Genomic DNA, 22,444 nt, shown 5'->3' on the forward strand with positions numbered 1-22,444 from the left:
TCCGGTGTGCCAAGAAGCCATGTTAGGTCTAAAGCTCTAAAATGTGGATTGAACCAAAAGCGACTATAATGGGGCGCCTCCGAATGGTTGATAGGACATGGCTTGGCCTGAACTTCGACATAGTCTTCTAATGCCCTACTTGCTGTCCAGCGGGCACCCATCTCTGATTAAGTCCAATTAGGATCTGCGCTATGAAATATTGTGCAATCATCTGCATGTGTAGGAAATTCCAAGATTCATATGCAGAGTAGGGTCTATATACATAACAGCTGAGGCAATTCTAATCCACAAGGAGATACAAAAAGGGGCTCAAAGTTCACAGCCAATAGAGGTTGTGGCCAGATGCAGCTCTAGCCCTCCTAGCAATTTTTGTTTTCATTCTGCAGCGCAGCCCAAGAGTAGACAGAGAGCGATGCTCAAGGCTTGACCTTCATGCATGGCCACCGAAAGAGGCTTCTTGTCCCATGCAGGTGATAAACGCTATCTGTGAGATCTAAAAAGATAGTAGATAAAGCGTTGATGCAGGAGGTGGACAGTGTTAATCTCCAATAGAACATGAGGCAATAGGGTCCACACTGCACACCTCAATAAATAAAACGTTTTGGCATAGGACTTCAGAAAGAATGGCTCAATAGGGCCTGCAGTAAATTATAAAATCATGAAGGTGTATTCAAAATGTATTAAGGCATTACAGAAGGCAAGCAAATCAGTTAGCCAAATAGTCTTAGGTTCATAGGAAATTGGCCATCAAATGCAGAAGGATGTCTATATACAATCTGCCTAAAAGAAAATCACAAATAATTAGCCTACAATGTACGATTGTAGAAGTAGACCTCAGTAAGGCTTACCGGTGCTAGGGGTTCTCCCTTCTCTGCACACAAGTCCACAGACCAGCAAATAGAAGTTGACACAGATACTGAGATAGCAAAAAGATATTTTATTAAATCTCATGAGGTGGAACTACATTCACACAACACCCTTCGGCAGTATATGAAGTAGCACAAGAAGTAATATTTCGTAGTATCTGCCTGTAGAGTTCTCCACCAAAAATGTCTCTTCACAGCTAGAATGGTTTTCCAAATTCCCATATGGAATCATGTATCCAGTGTAATACTCGTTTTTGTAGAGGACCTTCTGGACCATACAACATATTATCATGATACAGTAAGTTGTCATCAGCTGAATGGTGTTCAGGGTCTTTTTCCCATTCTTCCTGGCATATGGGCCCTTGGATTCCGCTGATTTGCATGGGTTCTGTTCCATTATTGGCATGGTAGTGCTCTTCAAACACCGGCTTAGGGCGAGGAGCGTAATATCAAACTTTAGTTCTAGACTTGTCTCCTTTTCGCTCCAGGAGTCTATGAGCCAACTGTACTGTGAGATCTATTAATTCGGCGCAACTGTGTGGCATCTGTACCACATGAGCTAATATGTCCTTCAGTTCCCCTTTCAGACCATGATAAAACAAGGAAATTCTCTTTTCCATGGGCCAATTCGTTTCCACAAGAAGTCTGTTGAAGGCAGTGATGTATGTAAGTTTTGTGTTCCCTGCTTAAGGGAAATGAGTTCTCTATCCAAGGATTACTGATGAGCTGTTCTGTCAAGCAGCTTATGCATTTCAATGCAGAAGTCTGAAAAATTGTGCAGGATAGGATTGTCTCTTTCTATCAGCGGGAAGGACCAGCTATCTGCATTACAAACACTGTTTTTGCTTGGTCTGTGGGTTTATACATGAAAGGCAGCCTACATTGTCCAAGGAAAATTCCAAACTTCTTACGATACCCAAAAAATCGCTCAGGAGGGGCCAAAGGTAACTGCATAGTCTGAATCACTTGTATAGATGAGGGACCTGTTTGTGAAGTGTTCGCAAAAGAGGTCGCGAAAGGCCCTAAACCAGGATTTTCTCCTCATCTGGCTTGATCTAAAAGCCTAGTGTCAGTGTCATGTGTGTGTAGAGGGGGCGGTAACGTTCTTTCTTTTATATAAGAACCTTCTCTATTGCTATTAGGGCCTTTATGTGACAATCCTGCTACTTCTCTTCTCATCACAGTCCCCATCTCGTTTCTCAATTCTATTTTCTACCCACGAAAAGCATCTTCCTCCATCCGCAAAGTGGTCAAGGACTCCAATACTTATTTGAGCACAGTATTGGCCGTAGTTATTTGTGGGCTTGTCCATCTGTCAGAACACAGAATGGAAATTCACCCTCCTTGAGCTCCGGATACAGCGGGGGCGATGTATGACGCTATTTAACCCTATCGCCAATCATGGAATGACCCGAGAGTACATAGCTATCACTCAACGGAAAACACCATTTCAGGGGAAAGGGACAAAAGGGACAAAAGAAACAATAAAGATGAGACAGTGGTAAACACACAATGAGATACTTCCTGGCTTTGTGGGCATTCAGTCCTATCCTCTTTAATCCAGTTGTCTAGCCTCGTGTTCCTTTCAAACTGCCGCAATCATCCTTAGGTAAAACAAGCAAAAACCAGAAATATATCAAAGAATTTAATGTGCACACAAGTACTTACCTGGGCTTAGTTCTAGAGCATTACCCACGTTCTGCTCTAGTCACAAGATGAACACTCTTCTCCAATATAGCCTTGTGAAGAGCGTTAATTCTTGAATGAAAATGCTTCTTATCATCTATGGTAATTATAGACAAAACAAAAGGGGGTAGCGCTCCTGCTCAACCGCCGTACTCTACCTTTTCCTCAGGCCTTCGGTAGAAAGGAGAAAAATAAAGGCCTCTATCACTATTCGTGCACCAGTGCGTGGAAACATTACATGCGCCCCAGAGCGGTGATCCGAAAAGCCCCAGGAAGCCTGTGTTGAGCCTTTCAACGGCTCCATCATTAAACGCGCACCAGTGAGGTGAAAGATTCCATGCACTCAAGCACGGCAAGTTACAAAACCCAGGCAGCCTGTGTTGAGCCTTTCAACTGCTCCCTTGTTAAACGCACACCAGAGCGGGGAAAGATTCCATGCGCTACAGTACGGTGAGTCACAAAACCCAGAGCAACCTGTGTTGAGCCTTTCAATGGTTCCGTCATTACACGTGCACCAGCACGGTGCACTCAAACAGAAAAGGAAAGCAAATTCGCTCCAGCGTGGGCTACGAAGACACCTTGGGACTGGCGCCAGCAAGTGTTTCATCACCCTAGGTGTTCTGGGAGATGTAGTCCCCATACACTCGCCCGATTCCATGCAACCAAACATACTAGTGTGATGTACAGGTCCCACCTTGCTACATACGCATGGTCGTGACACATGTCTCTACTTACGATATAACGTACTCTAAACATGTGCAAATATTAATTTAACTAAAATAAACTCTGTTACAGGCACCTCTCCTCAGCTTCTATCTTCTCTTTGAGACAAACATTGCTCTTCATCACACAAGCATTTGAATATATTGATAAAACAGTTTTCCGGGATAGCACCAGCTTTTGTATATGTAGCAAGCCATTTAACTGGGCCCCTTTTCTGAACTGCTCCACTTATACTTGTGAACATGAAAATGATTGATTTTCAGTGTAATGGCTAACATCTATCATGCAAGGGTGCTACAACAGGTTTGGCTCCTAATGCCTGAAAGCTGTCTCAGGCCCACATGAAGCAAAAATGTGCCTGTTGTCTCGGGCTATTCGTCCATAACGGATCTAATACAATCATAATGAGCAATATTAACACAAGCTATCTGCTACAGCTCAAGTTTAAAATATGTAACTATGGCGAATTGCTGACATAGGGTTGGGGACGGGGTATGTCAGCTCTGCCGCACCTGCTGGATGAGCGCCAACCTTGAACTGACACCTGTACTTCACGATACATCATATGAATTAGGCAGTGGATGGTGCTGATTAGACAATATTTTGGATGCTATGATATTCTCTCTCATCCTTCTCTTTCTTTTTACCTTTATTTGTGGCATTACACCATTCACAGGTGCATTCTTTACTCTTAGTAAATGCTGGGTCCAAGATGAAGGGTGCTATGAGGGATCTTGTGGATTAGATCATATATCGCACTGCCCGTGTGTTTTTCATCACTTTTCAACCATGGTTTGGGTCCCAATGCAATGGGTTCTGACATAAAATTAAATCATCATATAAGTATGTAATGAAACATTTGTGGTCCTTACCACTTATTGGCCACATATTATTTCAGACAATCCCCAACTGGCCATCCTGAGTTAATGTTAATGTTAATGTTAATTGGGAATTTATTGAGCGCTCGTACGCCCGGAGGCTTCATGGCGCTATAGAAAATGAACCAAGCAGGCAGATAATAGAAAAAGCAGTGCTATCAATAGTGAGCTTGAGTGAAGAGCCAGGTTTTCAGAGAATGTCTGAAACCGAGGATGTTATCGTTGAGTTTAATGTTGAGGGGGAGAGAGTTCCAAAAACCTGCAGCGAGGTGGTCGAAACAGCTGCCTCCAAGGCGTTTCCTTTTAAATGGGGGTACAATCAGGAGTGATTTATAGGTTGAACGAAGATGACGGGAAGGGCAGTATTTTTTGAATAGATCTCTGATGAATAGAGGACCAGAGTTATTCAAAGACCTGAACAGTATGCACCCGGCCTTGAAGGCCACACGCTGCTCAACTGGCAACCAGTGGAGCTGTTTAAGGCCAGGTCTGATAGATTGCCTCCTAGGTATATTCAGAAGAAGCCTGGCGGCTTGGTTCTGGACAAGCTGGAGACGTTTTAGCTCTCCAATTTGCAGGCCGAGATAGAGACTGTTGGAAAAGTCAAGCCTGGACAGAACCAAGGAGATGACAATCTGTGTGAGAGCTGCAGGGGAAAAAAAACGAGCGATTTTTTTTATTTTCTGCAGTTGGAAGATGCTGGAGGATACCACCGCTCCAACCTGTCTTTTTAGCGAGAGATCCTCGCTGATAAGGATACCTAGGCTCTTGACCACCGTTGATTTAGATGGGGGGACTCCCATACTGATGGGCCAGAAGCTGGAGTTCCAACTAAGCGAGCTCTGTCCGGGCAAGATCAACTCGGTCTTGCCCGGATTGAGCTTCAGATGGCTGCAGCTCATCCAACTCAGTATGTGGGACATAGTTCTTTGGAATTCAACCACTGAGTCCTGGGTGTTAAGAGGAAAGATGAGCTGCAAGTCATCCGCATAGTTGAAGATGGTTACATTAGCATTACGGAGCGAGTGCAGAAGAGGGCGTAGGTACACATTAAAGAGCAGGGGGGACAATGAGGAGCCTTGTGGTACCCCACAGGTGGTAGGTAGGATGGGGGCAGAGAAAGAGCCCAATCTGACCGATTGAGTGCGGCCCGTGAGAAAAGAGCGGATCCAGCTCAATGCAGGACCCCTGAGACCTGCCTGTTCGACACGGTCGACCAAGATGGTGTGGTCGACCGTGTCGAATGCAGCAGATAGGTCCAAAAGCACAAGCGCCTGATGGATTCCTGCGTCTGCGTTCCGCCTTAGAGTGTTTAGCACCGAGAGGATGACCGCCTCGGTGGAATGGCAGGGACGAAACCCTGCTTGATTAGGTGCCAAGTACTCGGTTTTTTCCAAAAAGCTGGAGATGCTTTCACAGACATGTGACTCCAACAGTTTCGCACAGTATGGCAGCAGCGAAATAGGTCGGTAGTTGATAGGATCTAGTGGGTTTGCTCCTGCCTTTTTTAGGAGGGGGACAAGAAGAGCTTTTTTCAGACCACATGGAACTTTACCCTGTGAGAGAGATCCGTTCATTAAAGAAAGTAGACACTCAGGAAGATAGGTGCCCACTTCTTTCAAGATGTAAGGGGGACAAATGTCATCGGGGGAACCTGTTTTGACTTTGGTGAGAAGTTTAGGTAGTTGAGTCTGATCTATGAGGGGAAAGGAATCTAAGGTGGTGGGGTTGTGCAGTGTGTCATCAGACACAAGAGGACACTGAGTGATGGGGATACTTTGCTTGATAGAGCAGATTTTATCATGGAAAAAAGAGTTCAGTGTGTTACAGAGTTCTTGGGTGGGGACTATCGGAAGAGAAGTTCTATCGTTAGAGCAAAGATTGTCCACAATATTGAATAGCTCTTTTGACTTATTTTGAGCTTTAGAGATTTTGTCTGAGAAGTAGTCGGTTTTGCATTTAAGAATAAGATTTTGGTAGTCCCTACGAGCTCTGCGAAAATTGACCCTGTCGTCTTCTGAATAGGCTACACGCCACTTACGCTCCATTTGACGAGCCTTAAGTTTAAGGCTTTTCAGGTGAGGTGTGTACCATCTGTGAGCGTCATTGGGGCGAGAGCGGGAGAAGTCGATATAGGGTGCATGAGCATCAGCTGCAAGAAGCAGCCACTCAGTAAAAGCTACTTCTGATTCATCGATGTCCTGATCAAGTGATGGAGAGGTAGAGGTTAATGAATCAAGGAATGCTGGAATAACTACATTCTTCCACATTCTTGCCTTCCCACCTTGATGTGACTTAGGTTTGTTGTTTTTTGCGATGGAAATGCTAAAGTTGATCAGGAAATGATCCGACCAAATGCACGGCAAGATGGAATTCACTGCCAGAGAGATGTTCTGGGACCAAATTTGGTCGAGGCTATGTCCTTTCTCATGGGTAGGGAGGTGAATGTGTTGAATGAGATTGAGGTCCAAAAAAGACTCTTTCAGTGTGGCTGCCTGAGAGTCAGATTCCACAGAGTCCAGCCAAAGATTAAAATCCCCCAATAGTACAATTTTGTCATGGGTGATAATTAGGGGGGCAAGTTGTCCCGCTAGGGATGCAACAAAAGTGGGCATGTGTTGAGGGGGCCGATATATGAGGATTACAAGAAGTGATCCCGTGTCCAAATCCATTTTAAAAATTAAATTGTCTGAGCCAATCAGATCACAGGAAGGTAAGAGGGAGGCTTTAAGGTTTTTGCGAATGATCGCAGCGACCCCTCCGCCCCTTTTACCAAGTGGCCTGTCAACATGCAGTATGTAGTACTCAGCAGGGACTGCCGCCAGGATGTCAGGTAAGGATGCCTCGTTTAACCAAGTCTCAGAAAGACATAAAAGATCTGGTTGTTCGGCGTGGAGCAGAAGGAAGATGTCAGGTAATGTTTTACCATGGACCTGGTGTTTAGGTACAGACATTTGAGAGTAGTCAGAGGCATGGGTGGAGACGAGGGGGCAGACCAGAGTGTAGGCTTATGGACTTTTGCGAGTCCGAACTCAGGTTTTAAGATACCATGCGTGGCGGCACGCTTTAAAATGTGGGCGGGTGGGGGAAAGCTAGCGCTGTCAGAGGGTCTTAATGATAGCAGCGAAGCAGCGGAGTATTTGTGTTTTTGACCAGGGGTTGTGGCCCCGAGCCCCGGTCTGCCGCGGACGGGCGCAGACGGGCTTGACTTGAGCGCGCCTTCGTCGCGCCCGCTGCGCTCGTCCGCTGCGCTCCTGGATGCACATAGTTTTATGGCCGGCCTCAGAGGAAAGCTAGACCGCTCAGTCTGGTCCGGCTACACCAAAGATGGCGGCACGTCTCACCCTCCACACAAACGGCACCAGCCGCGATGGAACGGGGCGGACGACACACAAAAAATACAGTAGTGCAGGTAAGTAAATGATAACAAATTGCTTAAATGATTTTAGTAATTTTTAAAATTGGAATAAAATATTCCTTCGCGCTAGCGCCTAAATCGCGCTAGAGCGAGCAACCGCTTCTTCCAAGTAACCGCACTGCAATGCGCTGATTAGCAGGGTTCAAGAGGGCTAGGCTGCTGCCACCAGCCAAGCGTACTCGAGTGGCCCTGAGTGAAAGAGAGTTTTATGGACGGCCTCAGAGGAAAGCTAGACCGCTCAGTCTGGTCCGGCTACACCAAAGATGGCGGCACGTCTCACCCTCCACACAAACGGCACCAGCCGCGATGGAACGGGGCGGACGACACACAAAAAATACAGTAGTGCAGGTAAGTAAATGATAACAAATTGCTTAAATGATTTTAGTAATTTTTAAAATTGGAATAAAATATTCCTTCGCGCTAGCGCCTAATCGCGCTAGAGCGAGCAACCGCTTCTTCCAAGTAACCGCACTGCAATGCGCTGATTAGCAGGGTTCAAGAGGGCTAGGCTGCTGCCACCAGCCAAGCGTACTTACTGAGTAAATATTAATTAAAGTGTGGTCCTGACAAAGGTGAATACAGAATTATTTTCACCCACTGAAACGTGCGTCTACTGATTTTAGATGTGATTCCAGCCCACAACACAACAAAGACCGACATTGAAGACCTTTTCCTATTGTAATCCATGCTGTCTGTGGGGTGTGGCTTGAATTGGTATGATGTGATAAGTGGTGTTTGCTAGAGGATGTGTTTTGGGGAAGAGTGAGAGAATTGATGGCTGGGGAGATAATAATTATGTATGTAACAATGTTCTAACTTGGTGAATTGCAAAAGGTTTTCATGGAAAAAACACAAATATGGCTTTGAGCTTTGTAAAAATATTTTGAACATGAAGGGAAAAAGTAAAGACAATGGTTTCGACTACTCTAAATAATATTGTGGATGTGTGTTGTAAAAGTATAGAAATAATAATTTGCACAGTGCAGACTTTCCGGCTCTACTTTATCACCAATTATGACAATATTTTCAGAAGATTGGTGCATTTTTAGACATATAAGTGTTTGCGCTCTTTTCTCCAGTCTGTTTACGGGCCAGGAAGATCTTACTAACCCACTTGTGATCAAGGAGAAGAGGCTTGCTCGGAAATCACTTTTTGAGACAATGGCGTGCTTTCACTGTGTGTAGTGGCACTGGTTTGCTCTAAGGTTATCACAAGGTGATATGGGATTCCAAGACCCTCCTGCGAAATCAATATATCGTTTAGCTATTGAAACAGCAGACCAATGTAGCTGTGTCTGGTCTCTGTTGTCAATAACCAAAACGACCCCTTGCAGCTTTAACTCTGTTACAATGCAATACAAATACAGATTCATATGAAAGGGCTCGCAGGCTCAAGAAGCGGATGGGATTCTGCACCTGCTGTAGACTTCTAGGCGCACCATGCAGTTTTGAATCCGTGTGCATGGTCTCACCCTCTGCTTCCTACAAAGTGTAAATTCGGAATACAAACGTGTGTTAGCACTACTAGAAAGGCCATGGAGCACATGAGGAGAACTCTGCGAATTGCTGACTTCTTGTGTCTGATTATCCATATATACACTGCGCGTGTCTGAAGTTAAAGATCTCAAAGTTTGATTCTTTCTTCCTTTCTTTGTGGGCCGTAGATTCGTCTGTTCTCTTTGAAAACTTCAAAAAGAAAGAAAGAACTATTACGAGAAAGAGAGTGGGGCTTTAGAATCAGAAGGGTAACGTGTCAAAAGTTAGCCATGTAAAAAGAGGCAGTATTTGAGAAGGCTTTCAGCAACAAAGCCCTTGCAGGAAGGACATGAAACAGAGGACCCCTTAATCCTCACGGTTTCATACGTTTTGGTTATGGCATGAATGGCAACAGTTTGCACCTTCTATTCCTCACTGCTACTCAGTTGCAAACGCCAGGTTACTCAAAAGGCCCTGTGTTTGGTGTTGTTTTAGTGTTTTGTGAGCACCACCCAATTCCCAAAGGTCCACCTTCACCCCTGTAATCTTGCTAGTCTCTCCTTGCTTTTGTTTCCCCCTTATCTCTAGTTTCCACCTCTCCTTCCACATTGTCTCTAGTGCTGTGGTGCTACCTCCTTGAAGTGTAAATTCTATACCATTAAGCAACTTAGCAGGAGAACATGAGTTCCCACAGAAGGAGGGCATTTATAGAGGTAGCAGGAGTTCTCCAAATGCACAGGGAATAATCTACATATACGTCCTGAGAAGTGTCAACGCTAAAAGGTTATTGTAAGTGCCACCATACATTATAGGGACTGTCTATGGTAAACAGCCTTCACCATCAGACTGTTATAAACTGTTGCTGATGGACATTCATTAATGGCTGGTAGAAGGCAGATGAAGTGTTTAAACCCACTCACACTGCAGAAATGGTGTGTCATTTGCTCCAATGCTCTTTGTACTGTTTTACGTGTTTTTTCACATAACTGTGGCATTCTGCTTACATATTTAGTTACATACCTGTCGCTCTGAAATGAATACCTCTGCTGCTTGATAGAGGCTAGGAAAGGCTTTCCTGTTTTCAGTTTCTATTTTTGGTAAATTCTGGTGAGGTTTTTTCAGTGTTTTCAAGTGATTTCAATACCTTTAAAAAAAACTGTGGTCATCAGTGGTTACACATTTTCGCGCCATTAAAAACTACAGAGACAGCGTTTTTCCAGTGTTTATGGAACGTTTTGCTTTTATTTTTGCTTGTTTTCTGCACTGATTGTGCATGGTATATAGACAGTGTAAGTATAGTGTATATGAGGTCTAAACAGATATTTGCAAATTAAACTTATTGTAGTACACCATACAATACTTCTTCAGTGAGTCTTTGGTCATGTGCGCTCGCTCTTTCCTTTCCATGTGAGCTTCTGTGAAAAGGCCCTCTCCACATTGGCACTTGAGATGGGCAACTCCAAAACCTCCAGTACACAATTTGTTAACTCTGGCCACTGACATATCTTTCCATGCCAATACTGGTTCACTTGAAGATTGCGATTCTCAGGGGAGGTTCTGCAACATTTGCGCTGATCTGGGCGCTTATGCCCTCATAGGTATTGAAGCGGTCAAAAATGAAGCAGCACTTTTGAAAATACGGAGGAAATTCCCCTTTACGGAAGGGATCTAAAACAGAGTACCACAGTGAGGTTTCATTGAATTCAAATGCCATTAGTGGTGAAGGGACATTTCTATGCATCATTGCAAGCCATTTCTCATACATTGTAAAATAAAAGTTCCTGAATTGCTCTTCACCATTGCTTTGCTTACCAAGTGGCAAGCACTCTACCATGGAACATGTTGCAGTGCCAAAGTCACTAAAGGTGTCGCCCAGCCTACTCTCAAGGAGATGTTTCATATCTTCTACACCAATTATGCTGAACACTTGGCAGACAAGGGCGTTTTCAGACTCTAGTATTTTTATTATGTCAACTACAGCAATCATGTTTTCCTGTAAAAATCGAAGAATGCAGTAGAGTGCACTTTTTCACATCACTATCAATATGTGATATTATAGCATGGATAATATAGCATTCATGGCCCCTTGGACTGAAAACCATCAGCTAAGGGACACAGTTGGGATGACTCTTTCTTGGTGCAACACAAAGCACAGAATGATAAATATTTGCATTTTAATTCCTGTGCATAAGAAAACAGTGCACCAGAGTGGGCTAAAAGTCAATAGCATTCCTCATTAACTCTGAAGATTGTAAAGATGCTTTCAGCAAACCATCTAACAAGTGGCAAGGATCTCTTACAGGAAAGCACTTCAACTCGGGTATCAACTTTGACAGATCATCACACAATTTTTTCATGTACATAACTGAATCACTGGAAATACAAACAATATCACTCCAATCTTTGTTGAACTTGGAAAGAACTTGGAAAGAACCGTTTTTGCAAAGCATTCCAAGTGACACTACATTCCATGTCTTCCAAAAGTCTAGGGTTTTAACCACTATCCCAGATGCTTGTTATAGCGCTCTTTGCACATATACTTGTGACAATACACTATACTTTGCATTGAATGTTTGAAGCCTGAGGTGTTGGCAATTCGCCTACTATCAATACTGACTCACTAGGAACTGGGGTCTGACGCATTAAGGGTTTTTACCCATTCCTGTGGGTAAATGTGATGACAATATTAGGAAAGATTCTTATGAAACCAGCTATTTTACCTATCAGTAAAAGAATCAAACGCAGCCAAAATATCAAATATGATTTTGATATTTCCTGATTCTCTACAGTTTATAAAATAATTAAACAAGACCTAAAACATGCTTCTAAACCCTGCATCTTTAGACCAAAGACCACAAAACTGAAAAAAAACAAAAGGAAGGAGAAACAATATTTTAGTGGCATCCCTAAACAACAACACTCAAGCAGAATATTGTTAGCCCAGACTTTCTTACTGCTAGCTTTTATAACACAATTACATTGTATTGGCCCCTTCAGGAAGAAAACAAATGACAGTTTTACTCTCTTTTTCCTTTCTTTGAATGGCACTTAGTTTGTGGTTGTGCAGGTGTTTTTTCAGTGTTTATATGTTTTCACTGGTATGGGCTATTTCTCTTTCAGTGGGGTTTTATCAGTTATTATAGGTTTAAACCTAAAATCGACAGCCTAGGCTAGGGCATAGTATGTTATGGTATGTGTTTTGAAACACAATACACTTGGTCCACTTCCCCCAGCTCTGACTGCCTTTTTTATTTCTTTCATTCAACAGCGCCTCACAGAAGAACTGCAGACCATGGAGAACGGATACCATGATAATCCAACACTGGAAGTTATGGAGACTTCCCCTGAGATGCAGGAGAAGAAGACTGGTCTAAACGGAGACCTTGGGGACAGCTGGATCGTTCCATTGGACAACTTAGGAAAGGAGGATCTGGATGACGAGGAGGAGGATACCCATTTATAAAATGGAAAGAAGTAAAAATGCAAGCAGTCAGACAGGCTGATTTATAACCAAAAGTGCCACCCTGAATAGCACTCTCACTAAGAAATATTGGAGAGTGTTGGATTCATCGTCCAATGCAACACTAAAGAACAATGATGTGGCCAATTCTGTAAACTCTCCAACAGGCAAGCACCAGGTGCCTCTACTGTGCCAGGATAGGCACTGTCTTGAAAAATCATCCCAGTGCCTCACCTTTATGTTGGTTCAAAAAAAGACACCTGTATATTTTTCTAGACGGATGCATTCCAGCCGAATAGAATTACTTTTGTGGTCAATGTATATAAAGTGCGTTGTCTTTGGGCAACTTACAAGCAATGCAGGAAGGAAATGTGTTTGCAGTATCCTTGGCAGAGGATGGATCAATGCCTTGGAACACACATCCTTAACTCACATCTGTCCTATGTATCTCCTAAACAGTAGCGAGACTGAACACATGATGCTTCACTAGTGTTCCTGAGGCAGAGTCACCCATATTTATTGCTCTGGAGAAGGCTAACTTAAACTACATGCAAAAAAGTGGTGCCAAGATCATATGTGTCATTGTGCAACATCAGTAGAACCCAAACAAGAATGTAATTTGCCTAGGTGACCAGAGGGTCAATTGCATTCTTTAATTTGTTCACTACACTGTAGCTCACTCACTACATGAGTGCGATGTTACCCACAAATTAAACAGTTCATTGTTAATATGGGAGAAACAGGTATTTTGCCAGGTGGACCATCTACTCAAAAAGACCCAAGCCTATCTAATGTTATTCAATCCACATGAATAAACAGTTTATGGGGTATCTGAGTTGGTTCTTTGCTGAAAACACAGCAAGCACAACTGTGCATTCCTTCCAACCAGGTGTGGGAGAAGAGATAAAGGGATAAATTAGCTGGCCTCTTACAGAGTGAAGAGAGTTGGCATGAAAACTGTACAAAACTGTGGCCAATCAGTAAATTTTCAAGTATATATCAAGCAGAGTAGATTAAGATGATGTGGCTGTTTTTGATGCATGATTCATGTTGTAAGATTTGCTCAGATCTCTTGAGGGAGTGAGAGAAAATAACAGAAATCCTACTAATTTGGAAACTGTTGCTATGCTTCTTTGCAACAACACAAAGAGCCAATGAGGAGCTGCATTAAGGACAAAAGGACAATAAAAGAAAACAAGAAGTGCTTCAAGTGAAGCCAGTGGTAGGATTCAGATCACAAGTCACACTTCCTGTATACTATTACTCCTCTGGAAAATCATTTATGGAAAAAATGGGAATGCTTAGTCACATAATTCCCCCATTTTGATGAACAGACTCCAATATCCCTTACAGCCTATACCGCTCACATGCTTTTGTCCTTCTTGTGTGGCCCATCTTACTGGCACATCATCACCTACTGAGCAGAAGGAAGTTGCATCCTGACTGATCCTAATATGGTTGCTACACAGGCTATGGAATTGCCCATGTTTTGCCAGTAAGGGCATCATTGAACTGTAACAATCTTATGTACTGATCTCTACAGAACTACAGCAGACTTATCTCACAAAATATAGTCCATATAAAACTAGGCACAGCTCCACATATGCCTTCAACAAACATTAAATCAGCTGATATTAAATTTGCATTCACAAATGGAATTGGTCTCGCGCATTACACGCCAGAAAGTACATTCCAAAGCGACTGAAAACCCAGGTTATCCAGATCCATCTTAGATCAAGAAGCATGAATTTGATTTCTTGTAATTACATTTTAGAAGCTGATAAGTGATATACAAGAAACAAACATGCCTTAGATAAGGTATAGCCAATTCCTAAAACACTTATAGACCAGTGCGGATCTATGTTCAGTTTCTGAGATACAACCCACCAGTGCATGGAGAATGGGGTGGGTTTGGTGTGCTGCTCCCGATAACTTTATGATGGTCTCAGTTTGTCGTGCCTGCAGGTGGAAGGTCGCCCTCTCAGCTATGCTCCATACAAGTTTTATACGCTACTTAAATACTACAAAGGATATCACTGAATAGGAAGTTTCCCCCAAGACCAGAGGGGCTTCAGGAATCTCAAGGCCTTGTTCATGCAAACCTGTACACTGACGTGGAGTTGATGTGAGTGCCTAATGGGCTTCTTGTTTCAAGGGTGAACCTAAGAATCTTGGGAGTGGCCTTAACCTGAAGGGAGAATCATTGATTTTACCATCAAAGACTTAGTCTTACATGGCCTAACCTTATCATGAACATGTAGCAATTAGTATGCAGTGATGTTAGCAATTAGGAGCTATTGGTAAATCGTTGCTTTATTGAATTCCCTTTGGCAAGCTGGTGTACCACTAGACATAAACTTGAACATGGAAATGGGGCATTAGGAAAAAAATTACACATCGCTTCTCAAATGGAAATGCTCATTGATGTAACCACACTGTGTTCCTTTGTGGTTGTAAAACTGAATGGACCACTCACTGTTCATTGTATCCGCAAGAGCATTGACAGACAAACTAAAAACAACAGGCTGGGAAGATGCGCTCAGAGACCAAAGTGCACTTTGAGGTGCCTTCTTTTCACATCCTGCAGCGACGACATTATTGAACCTGTGACAAAATGCAAATCCATCTTATTTGCATTGTATTTCAATTTATTTTAAAGTATGTAGACACTGAAGGCTATTTCTCCGAGATTCTTCATGAAATTACCTGTTTTACAATCATTCTACTGCGGAAGTATTTTCTGGACCACCAAAGGGGAAGGCTCAATGCTATGTGGGCAGAAGGGAAGATTGGAGCAATCCTCCCTTCAGTAGAGCTGCCTTGCTGAAGGCAGTATTCAGTGCCATCCAGCACAGCTCATTCATGTACTCCATCTACAGTGAAGGACAAAAATAGTTTTCCAAGTCAGAAGACACTAAGCCCTGGGAGCTACAGGCCATCGAGTTGTGCCGTATGGAATGGTATTTATGTCTGGTTCAGCCAAAACATGGACACCAAACCTAGTGGAGCTGACAAACTTGACTTGTGGTCACTTGTAAACACTCGAAGGCCCATACAGAAGCGGAGAGCTACATTGTCTACATAAGAAAGGGGTCAGCAATACTACCTAGTTGAGTGAAGTACATAACTTTAGGGACTTCAGATGGAAGACGTTAGGACATTGACATGGGTGCAATAGGTTGGTTTTTCATGTCTACGGCAAACAGGCAGTAACTCACACTATACCAAAGTATGCTTTAAAACTGCTTGTAGTTTAGCCAAATCTAAATTTCACAATTTCATTGACATGACACATACAAAGGTGAGTTTTATACTGGAATGTCTAGAGTAGAAATTACATGATCTCTAGATAATTTTTTTGTCTGTTTCATACAAAGTTCCCACTACCTTTTGTTAACGTCCTCACATTTATGTAATCTCTATGTACTCATCTTTTTCAAATAATTTTTTATTTGTTGAGATAGAAACAGGAACATGGCCTACATAGCCGTCGAAATGTGCATTCAGAAATGACCACACAAATCATTTCTTAATGATTTATATGAAGATAGGCCACCCTTAAGGGAGACAATGGAAGAAATATAACATAGCTCTGTACATAGCAAACACTGAATCACGTGGTTGGGAAGGTTACATAGCATATCTCCGACTTCCCTCCCCCACACCTACAGGGAAGCTGAATATTAGACATAATCGGCATTTCTATGCTGCCTAGCACCCCTGTTTCCAGTCCAAGCTACGCCCTTCAATAGTGGAAAAGGCCCGATTCAGTGATTCGTCTTTCCTGGTTGCTCTTTCAGCTTTACATGTCACGTTACTATAGAGGGCAATCTCATTCATTTAGAACGTTCCTGAATATTTTCTTTGAAAGATGCTAATTATTGAACCCATGTCATGCTTAATCTTTGAGTGACAGTTCAAATGGCATATGAGAAACAGTGATACGAGCGAACACGCACTAAGGGCCACATTTACACTTTGGAAGATGGAGTAAACGCCCAACGGTGAACACTGTGGGTTTCTGTGAACCCCCATGACAGCAGTTCATACAAAGTTATCTAAAAGTTTGCTGTGCTTCCGTCATTGCTGTAAGGAGCTTACAACAAACTTTTAACATGTTTTTTTTTTCCAAAATCAAAGTGGGAGTCTGTTTTTAGTAAAGTAAAGAGGCCCTGGAAACAATGGGAATTTTCTCCCATGGTGTGGAGGTCATTTATTTATTTTAATTTTTTCTCATCACCAGGATATCACTGAGGTGACAGAGTAAAAAAACAAATCATCCTGACCACACATTCTAAATAGGCAGATGGTCAGATAGCTTACCTCTGTAGACCCATACACCCTTGAGCCATTGGAGGAAGGCTTATGCCGACAGGTGTAGTCCTGACAGATGCACTGAAACATTGTTATTCAATGTCAGGAAGACACTGCTGGTGATAGAGGAAAGTGGGTTCTGCAGCAATATTAGGATTACTGTTCCTTTTGGCTACTTTTGATACTAAGAACAATGGGGTCCTTGATCACCTGCTACAACACGTTATGAGGCTGTCAGTCTCCTTAAGTGGTTTGATGGCTAATTGGGAGATGGGATAGGACAGAGTGAGTGGTCTGGAGTGGTATCTCGCTGCAGTGTACCTCGGGGCTTCTCCTTCTCGATTTTGAATGTATATATGAAATGGCTATATGTCCTGTTGGAAGTGAAGGAATAGTGTTGTAAATTGTCTCTTTAAGTGTGATGTACCCACTGCAATGTTAGGTGCATCATGAAAACTTGATGAGTGACCTAGCAACGGCAGAGTGAGAAGCGCTGTGCTGGCTGCCGGCTGTGCCTCCCAGTGGGTGCTAATATATACGAGTTCCATCGCAACCCATGTGTCTACTTCATTTTATCACTGGCGGCAAGTTGTAGACATGGTTAGCACCCACCAGAATAATCGGCATGCATAACACAATGGGTATCATCTCAAGCAAGACAACCATGGGACATGTTAAGTGAGGTTAGTGCTGCATTGATATCTAACAGGATGCAAATAGACGACGTCTTAATGCAAGTGAATTTTAATTGGATAGTGGGGGAAAAGTTTAAAACTGTGCAACGTTCAACTTGCCTGTAACCGAAGATTTGGCAACGGGTTCCACATTTACATAGACGATGCGCAGCAAGTGCTCCCTTAGGTGTTTTTGAGGCAGACTCTTCCTGTTCGTCTTCACTGCTAGCTGGCAACCAGGCTTGGATGCACAACAGCAGAATAGCCTCAAATGCTAACAAAATCAAATTGCTGCTAGTTGGGTTTAAAAACTGCCATACAATCATAGGGGCCTTTCTTATAAACTGGAATGTGAGCAATGTGACTGTGAGACCCCAGCAGTCATGTTCAATAGTTCCCTTTCCAAGGAATGGCAGACCACTGCCTTATCAAAACTTGTGGCTGCATCCAACACCTGGTTAAGCAGAGACCGCTGCTGTCTAAAAAATAAAATTGGGCTAGTACAGTGCAGGTCATCATAGACTCGAAGTTAAATTACTGCTGTTCTATTTTTGGTATATAATCACAAAAATGGTGCAAAATCATCTTCAAAATACACAAAACTAAGCTGTAGAAGTGTCTAAGACGGTGGGAACATGTTAGCCAGATTATCTATGAGCTACACTGGTTCTCTATTAGGAGCAGTAAAATGTTCCTTGTTCTAGGACCACTTTATGCAACTATAAAGCAGAGACAGAATCACTTGAGTACAGAATGAAGGTTTATGAATCAGACCACCTACTGAGAAACGTTCAGTGGCTTCTTCCTTTTAAATTATAAAGAAAGACTCTGGACCAAAATAAGTTAATGAGTAGGAGTGACATGGTGGAATAAATGTCCTCTTGTTTTAGGACACAAGACTTGCTTGGAGAATGACCAGAAAAGGCTCTTCTTAGCAGGTCTTTCATTTTGTGGTTGATGAAATCCTGTTTAACATTTTGACTGCTCCTTGAATCCCCAGCTTTACAAATCTCCTGATGTAAAACCAACAGTACATGCCCAGAGGTTTGTTTGTTTCAAATCACAACTCTACCAGTCAACTAGACTGCCTTTTCAAGATTAAAAAACAGATTCAAGAAGTGGTATCCAAAGGCGGTGCACAACTACGAATTAAGTTCTCTGGAAATCAGTCCTATTTGAGAACCACGCTGCATTTTTAGCCTAACTATTGTCTCTAAAACCTGTGTATATACATATAGTCCATGCTTCTTAACATGGAAAAAAACATAAATTGATACAGATACAGGTATTTTGGAAAAAGGACATTGAATTTTGTTGACAACATCCTAGTAAAGATAAATGTTGATATAATCTTATCACTAGTCATCAGATTTATGACTCATCATGGGTTCCTGTTCTCAATGAGCGCATTCAGGTCTCAGATCAAGGAACAACATGATAGCCTGTGCCTATATTGTAAATATTTTGTTTAAAAAAATACCACGAGAATTCAAGTGTATAGGCCCGGCTTCAGTGTTAGAATCCAGGGAATTAGTTCACTTAGAAACTAATATTTAAGCTGTACATGTTAGATATAAAATATACATAGAAAAACTCATTACGTTAAAACACATTTAGAATGTGTTAAGAGCACTCTTTATGGTTACAAATGCAGATGGAGTGGAAAGAAAATTCTCTTTTTCGTATCATTATGGAGAAGCTGGAATAAGACGTAAAATATATTCTGTTTAGTTTTACAATACAGTCAGCTTCCTAGCCTCTATTTTCTTATATTGTCTAAAGAACGGAGTTTGATGTTTGTTCAAACCTATATATTCATTGTTCTGTAAAAGCTACTGATAGCTGTGTGGCAGAGTTAAAACACACTTTGTATATTTGTGCACTGCTTTAAGGTTGAAAAATACAAATATATTTTCTAACTATTAGTAAACACATGAAAGCTAAATTGAGTCAGCGAGGTATAATTTAGAGAGGATTTTTGTACACTGAAAATGTTTGTAATATACTCTTTCAAGTTGTCTTCAGGTTATCATGTATGTATAAATACAAGATTTGTATCTGCTGTGAAAACTAGGCGAATCATGGTAGAAAATAGGCAGAGAAATTATGTTAACTATTTGTTTTATAATTGTAACTTAAGAATTGTAAAGAAGCGAAATCTGTTAAAATACCATTATGAGAAGCCTTTTGGAGCTAATATCAAAACATACCATATTTCTAGCGTAAATGCTGAATACACTAAATTCTATACATGCCCAGGAATTCTTAATCCATGCTCTACTGCAAGTTTTGTTAATTTGATCTGTATTGTTTATTATTTCCTCCTTGTCAATTCCTATGTAAAATGATTGGTGCATTTCAAAACCACCTGTGGTCCAGAAAACAATTTATAATTTAGAGAACAAGACAATGTATGGAAAGAAATTACAGTTTATGTGTTTCTCCTTACTGAAAGAGACTCTCAAGACTTGTAATAGCAAACACAAAAATACAACTTAAAAACCTTTAAATATTAGCTCAACATTCATTATTCATAACTGATGCTTTCAAATAATGTAAGATACATTTAGCTACAGATTCAAAAGGAGAAACTCAGTTGTACTTTTCAATTTGAAAACGTTTGGAACATGAATAAATAAATGAACTTATTTGAAGATCTAGCAACCTAAATTACTCTAATCCTTGAATCGTTGAAATGATTACCATAATAATATTCATGATAATATCCATGATAATATTCAGAACAAAAACATAAACAACCTCAATTTTCTTTTCTATACTGAATCACATCAATAAAGAAATAATCCATACAGACCATAGATCGTGCCAGATGCCTCATGTAGAGGCACATATTTTCTGTGACTTTCTTTGGTAAAATTCTGAGCCTCCTCTCAAAAAGTGCAAATACCTTGGGGTCTGCTTTCATTTCAAATGCCGTTAGATAATGTAAAAAAATGTGTAAGTAGAGAAGTTCTGCAGTCTGTGATATGTCTCCTCATTCCTTCCCTTTTTAAAATTGAATTGCTCTAGAAGACTATTGGTGAAACAACAATATGAAAAAAAATCTTACTTACAAAAAGATCTGAATTGGACCACAAAAATACGACTGCATGTCTTATGTTAAGTATTGACTAAATGAAACTTTTCTGGTCTTTCTTTCACAATTTGTATGTTTGCAGCTCTTTTTCTACTTTTGTTAGATGTAAGTTAGCTTTGAATCAGAAGCTTGAACTGCAGCACAGTCTCCCATACCATGAAAAAAGAATGCCCAATTGTACGCTAAATCTCATTTTTAAGGATATCCACTTCTTTGAAACAATGTAATTGGCTGCTGTGGCAAAAATGCATGGCATTGTGGAAATCAAGTCATTGATTTTTAAATGAACTGTTTATTTCAAAGTAATACAGAAGTTATTTTGAATAGGTTTAACTCCGTGAAAATCACCCATATCCAAGACAATCGCTGGAATGTACATTTTGCAGGCAATGAGTGTCTGTTTCTCAATAGGAATGTCTTTAACGCTATTGCTAGAAGAGCAGAGCCTGTGTGTCAATGAGCAGGAATACAAAGGTGATTCACATTTAGCAGAACACAAACTATATACCACCCTTTCTGTTGTGGCATTACAATAGCAGACTGGACCAACAGGTTAGGTTAATATGCACAGTTTAAAAATTCTCAATCCCTGGGGTTTAGGCAATTGTTATAATTATGTTTGTAGACTTGACAATCAATACATCTACCTAATTATATTTGTGTATATTTTCAATATAAGTCAATAACTGAACATTCATCTGTGAAAGACTTTTTGCTTAAGCAGAAATGTTAAAAACCCATGATGCTGCTGTGTTTAGTGGTTTCATTTTTATTTCTATAATTATCTGAATGTGAAAAATTGTCAGGCATAGATAAGAGGAATCTAAAACGTCTCATCATTCAGACTGACAGTTTTTTTACTAGGCTTTTGTCTCTACCAATCTTTACCTCTATTACCTCTACCTATTCAATGTGTGCAGTCACCAAAATGTATAACGACACACATATTTCTGAATTGCATGTTTTTAGTTATGAATAAAAATAACATCCAGATTGTGCTCTTGTGCATGGCAAATTATAACAATACTCACTTAACTGACTGTCAAGGTTACAAATATTTTACAGATGCCCTGGCATAGAAATACCTCTGGTCAGTAGCGACAAGGAAAAAAAGTAAGAAATCTATTACGGGCATTTCAGATCTCTCTTTGCTGTACAGTTGAGGATTAGTGGTTTATTTTACAGGAACAGGAGTCTACTACACACTGGAAGTGACTGAGAAAAAGGAGTTTAAAAAGAGACTGTAATATTTGTTTTTAAAACTTTGACAAATTATATTTTGAAAGCTATGTATTCTGTTAATAAACTATTGCTTTTTGTGTAAACTTGAGTGAGTCTCATCTATTTTAGAGATGCAAGAAAGAGAAAACAAATATTTATATATATATACATATATATAAATGTGTGTGTGTTTCTCGCTATTGTTTCAGTATTCATTGGCACACAAAAACAATCTGATTGTGGCCACAAGTCTAAAATTGCAGAAGATGCTGTTTGTGCTTAGTGTCTGTTCTGATCTGTTTTAGAGTATCGCTTAATTCAGGGACGCTGCTGTTTCTCTACTCTCACCATTTTTTCTCTGTAACTTATGAGTTGCTGCTCACTTGTGTTTCTGTCATTCTACTACCTCTGTAAATTTCGCTCTCTAGAAATATTCATTAACTTGTACTTTTAATTAGTTTAAACAAATAAATGCAATGTACAAAAAATGTATTCTTTCCCTCTAAAAGACTGGGTTATGTTGAGAAGAGTCTACAAACATTATTCACATTAATTGTGCAAACGAAGAATTTGTGTGGCAACATTAAAAGCAGAAAATGATATTCACACATTGGAGGGTAAGAAGAGAATA

At 41.0% G+C, this 22,444-nt stretch overlaps 1 protein-coding gene across 1 annotated transcript in view; it reads left to right on the forward strand.

The window, feature by feature from the left end:
* PODXL (podocalyxin like) overlaps positions 1 to 21,917 on the forward strand; it is a 262,424-nt gene extending 240,507 nt beyond the window's left edge. The window contains exon 9 of the mRNA XM_086918925.1: positions 12,316 to 21,917. Coding sequence (XP_086775051.1) covers positions 12,316 to 12,510 — 195 coding nt within the window. The 3' untranslated portion in view covers positions 12,511 to 21,917. The remainder of the gene's footprint in view (positions 1 to 12,315) is intronic.
* The last annotated feature ends 527 nt before the right edge of the window (positions 21,918 to 22,444 follow it).

The sequence above is a fragment of the Lissotriton vulgaris genome, chromosome 1_1 (genome assembly GCF_964263255.1).
Source record: "Lissotriton vulgaris chromosome 1_1, aLisVul1.2, whole genome shotgun sequence".
Lineage (NCBI taxonomy): Eukaryota > Metazoa > Chordata > Amphibia > Caudata > Salamandridae > Lissotriton > Lissotriton vulgaris.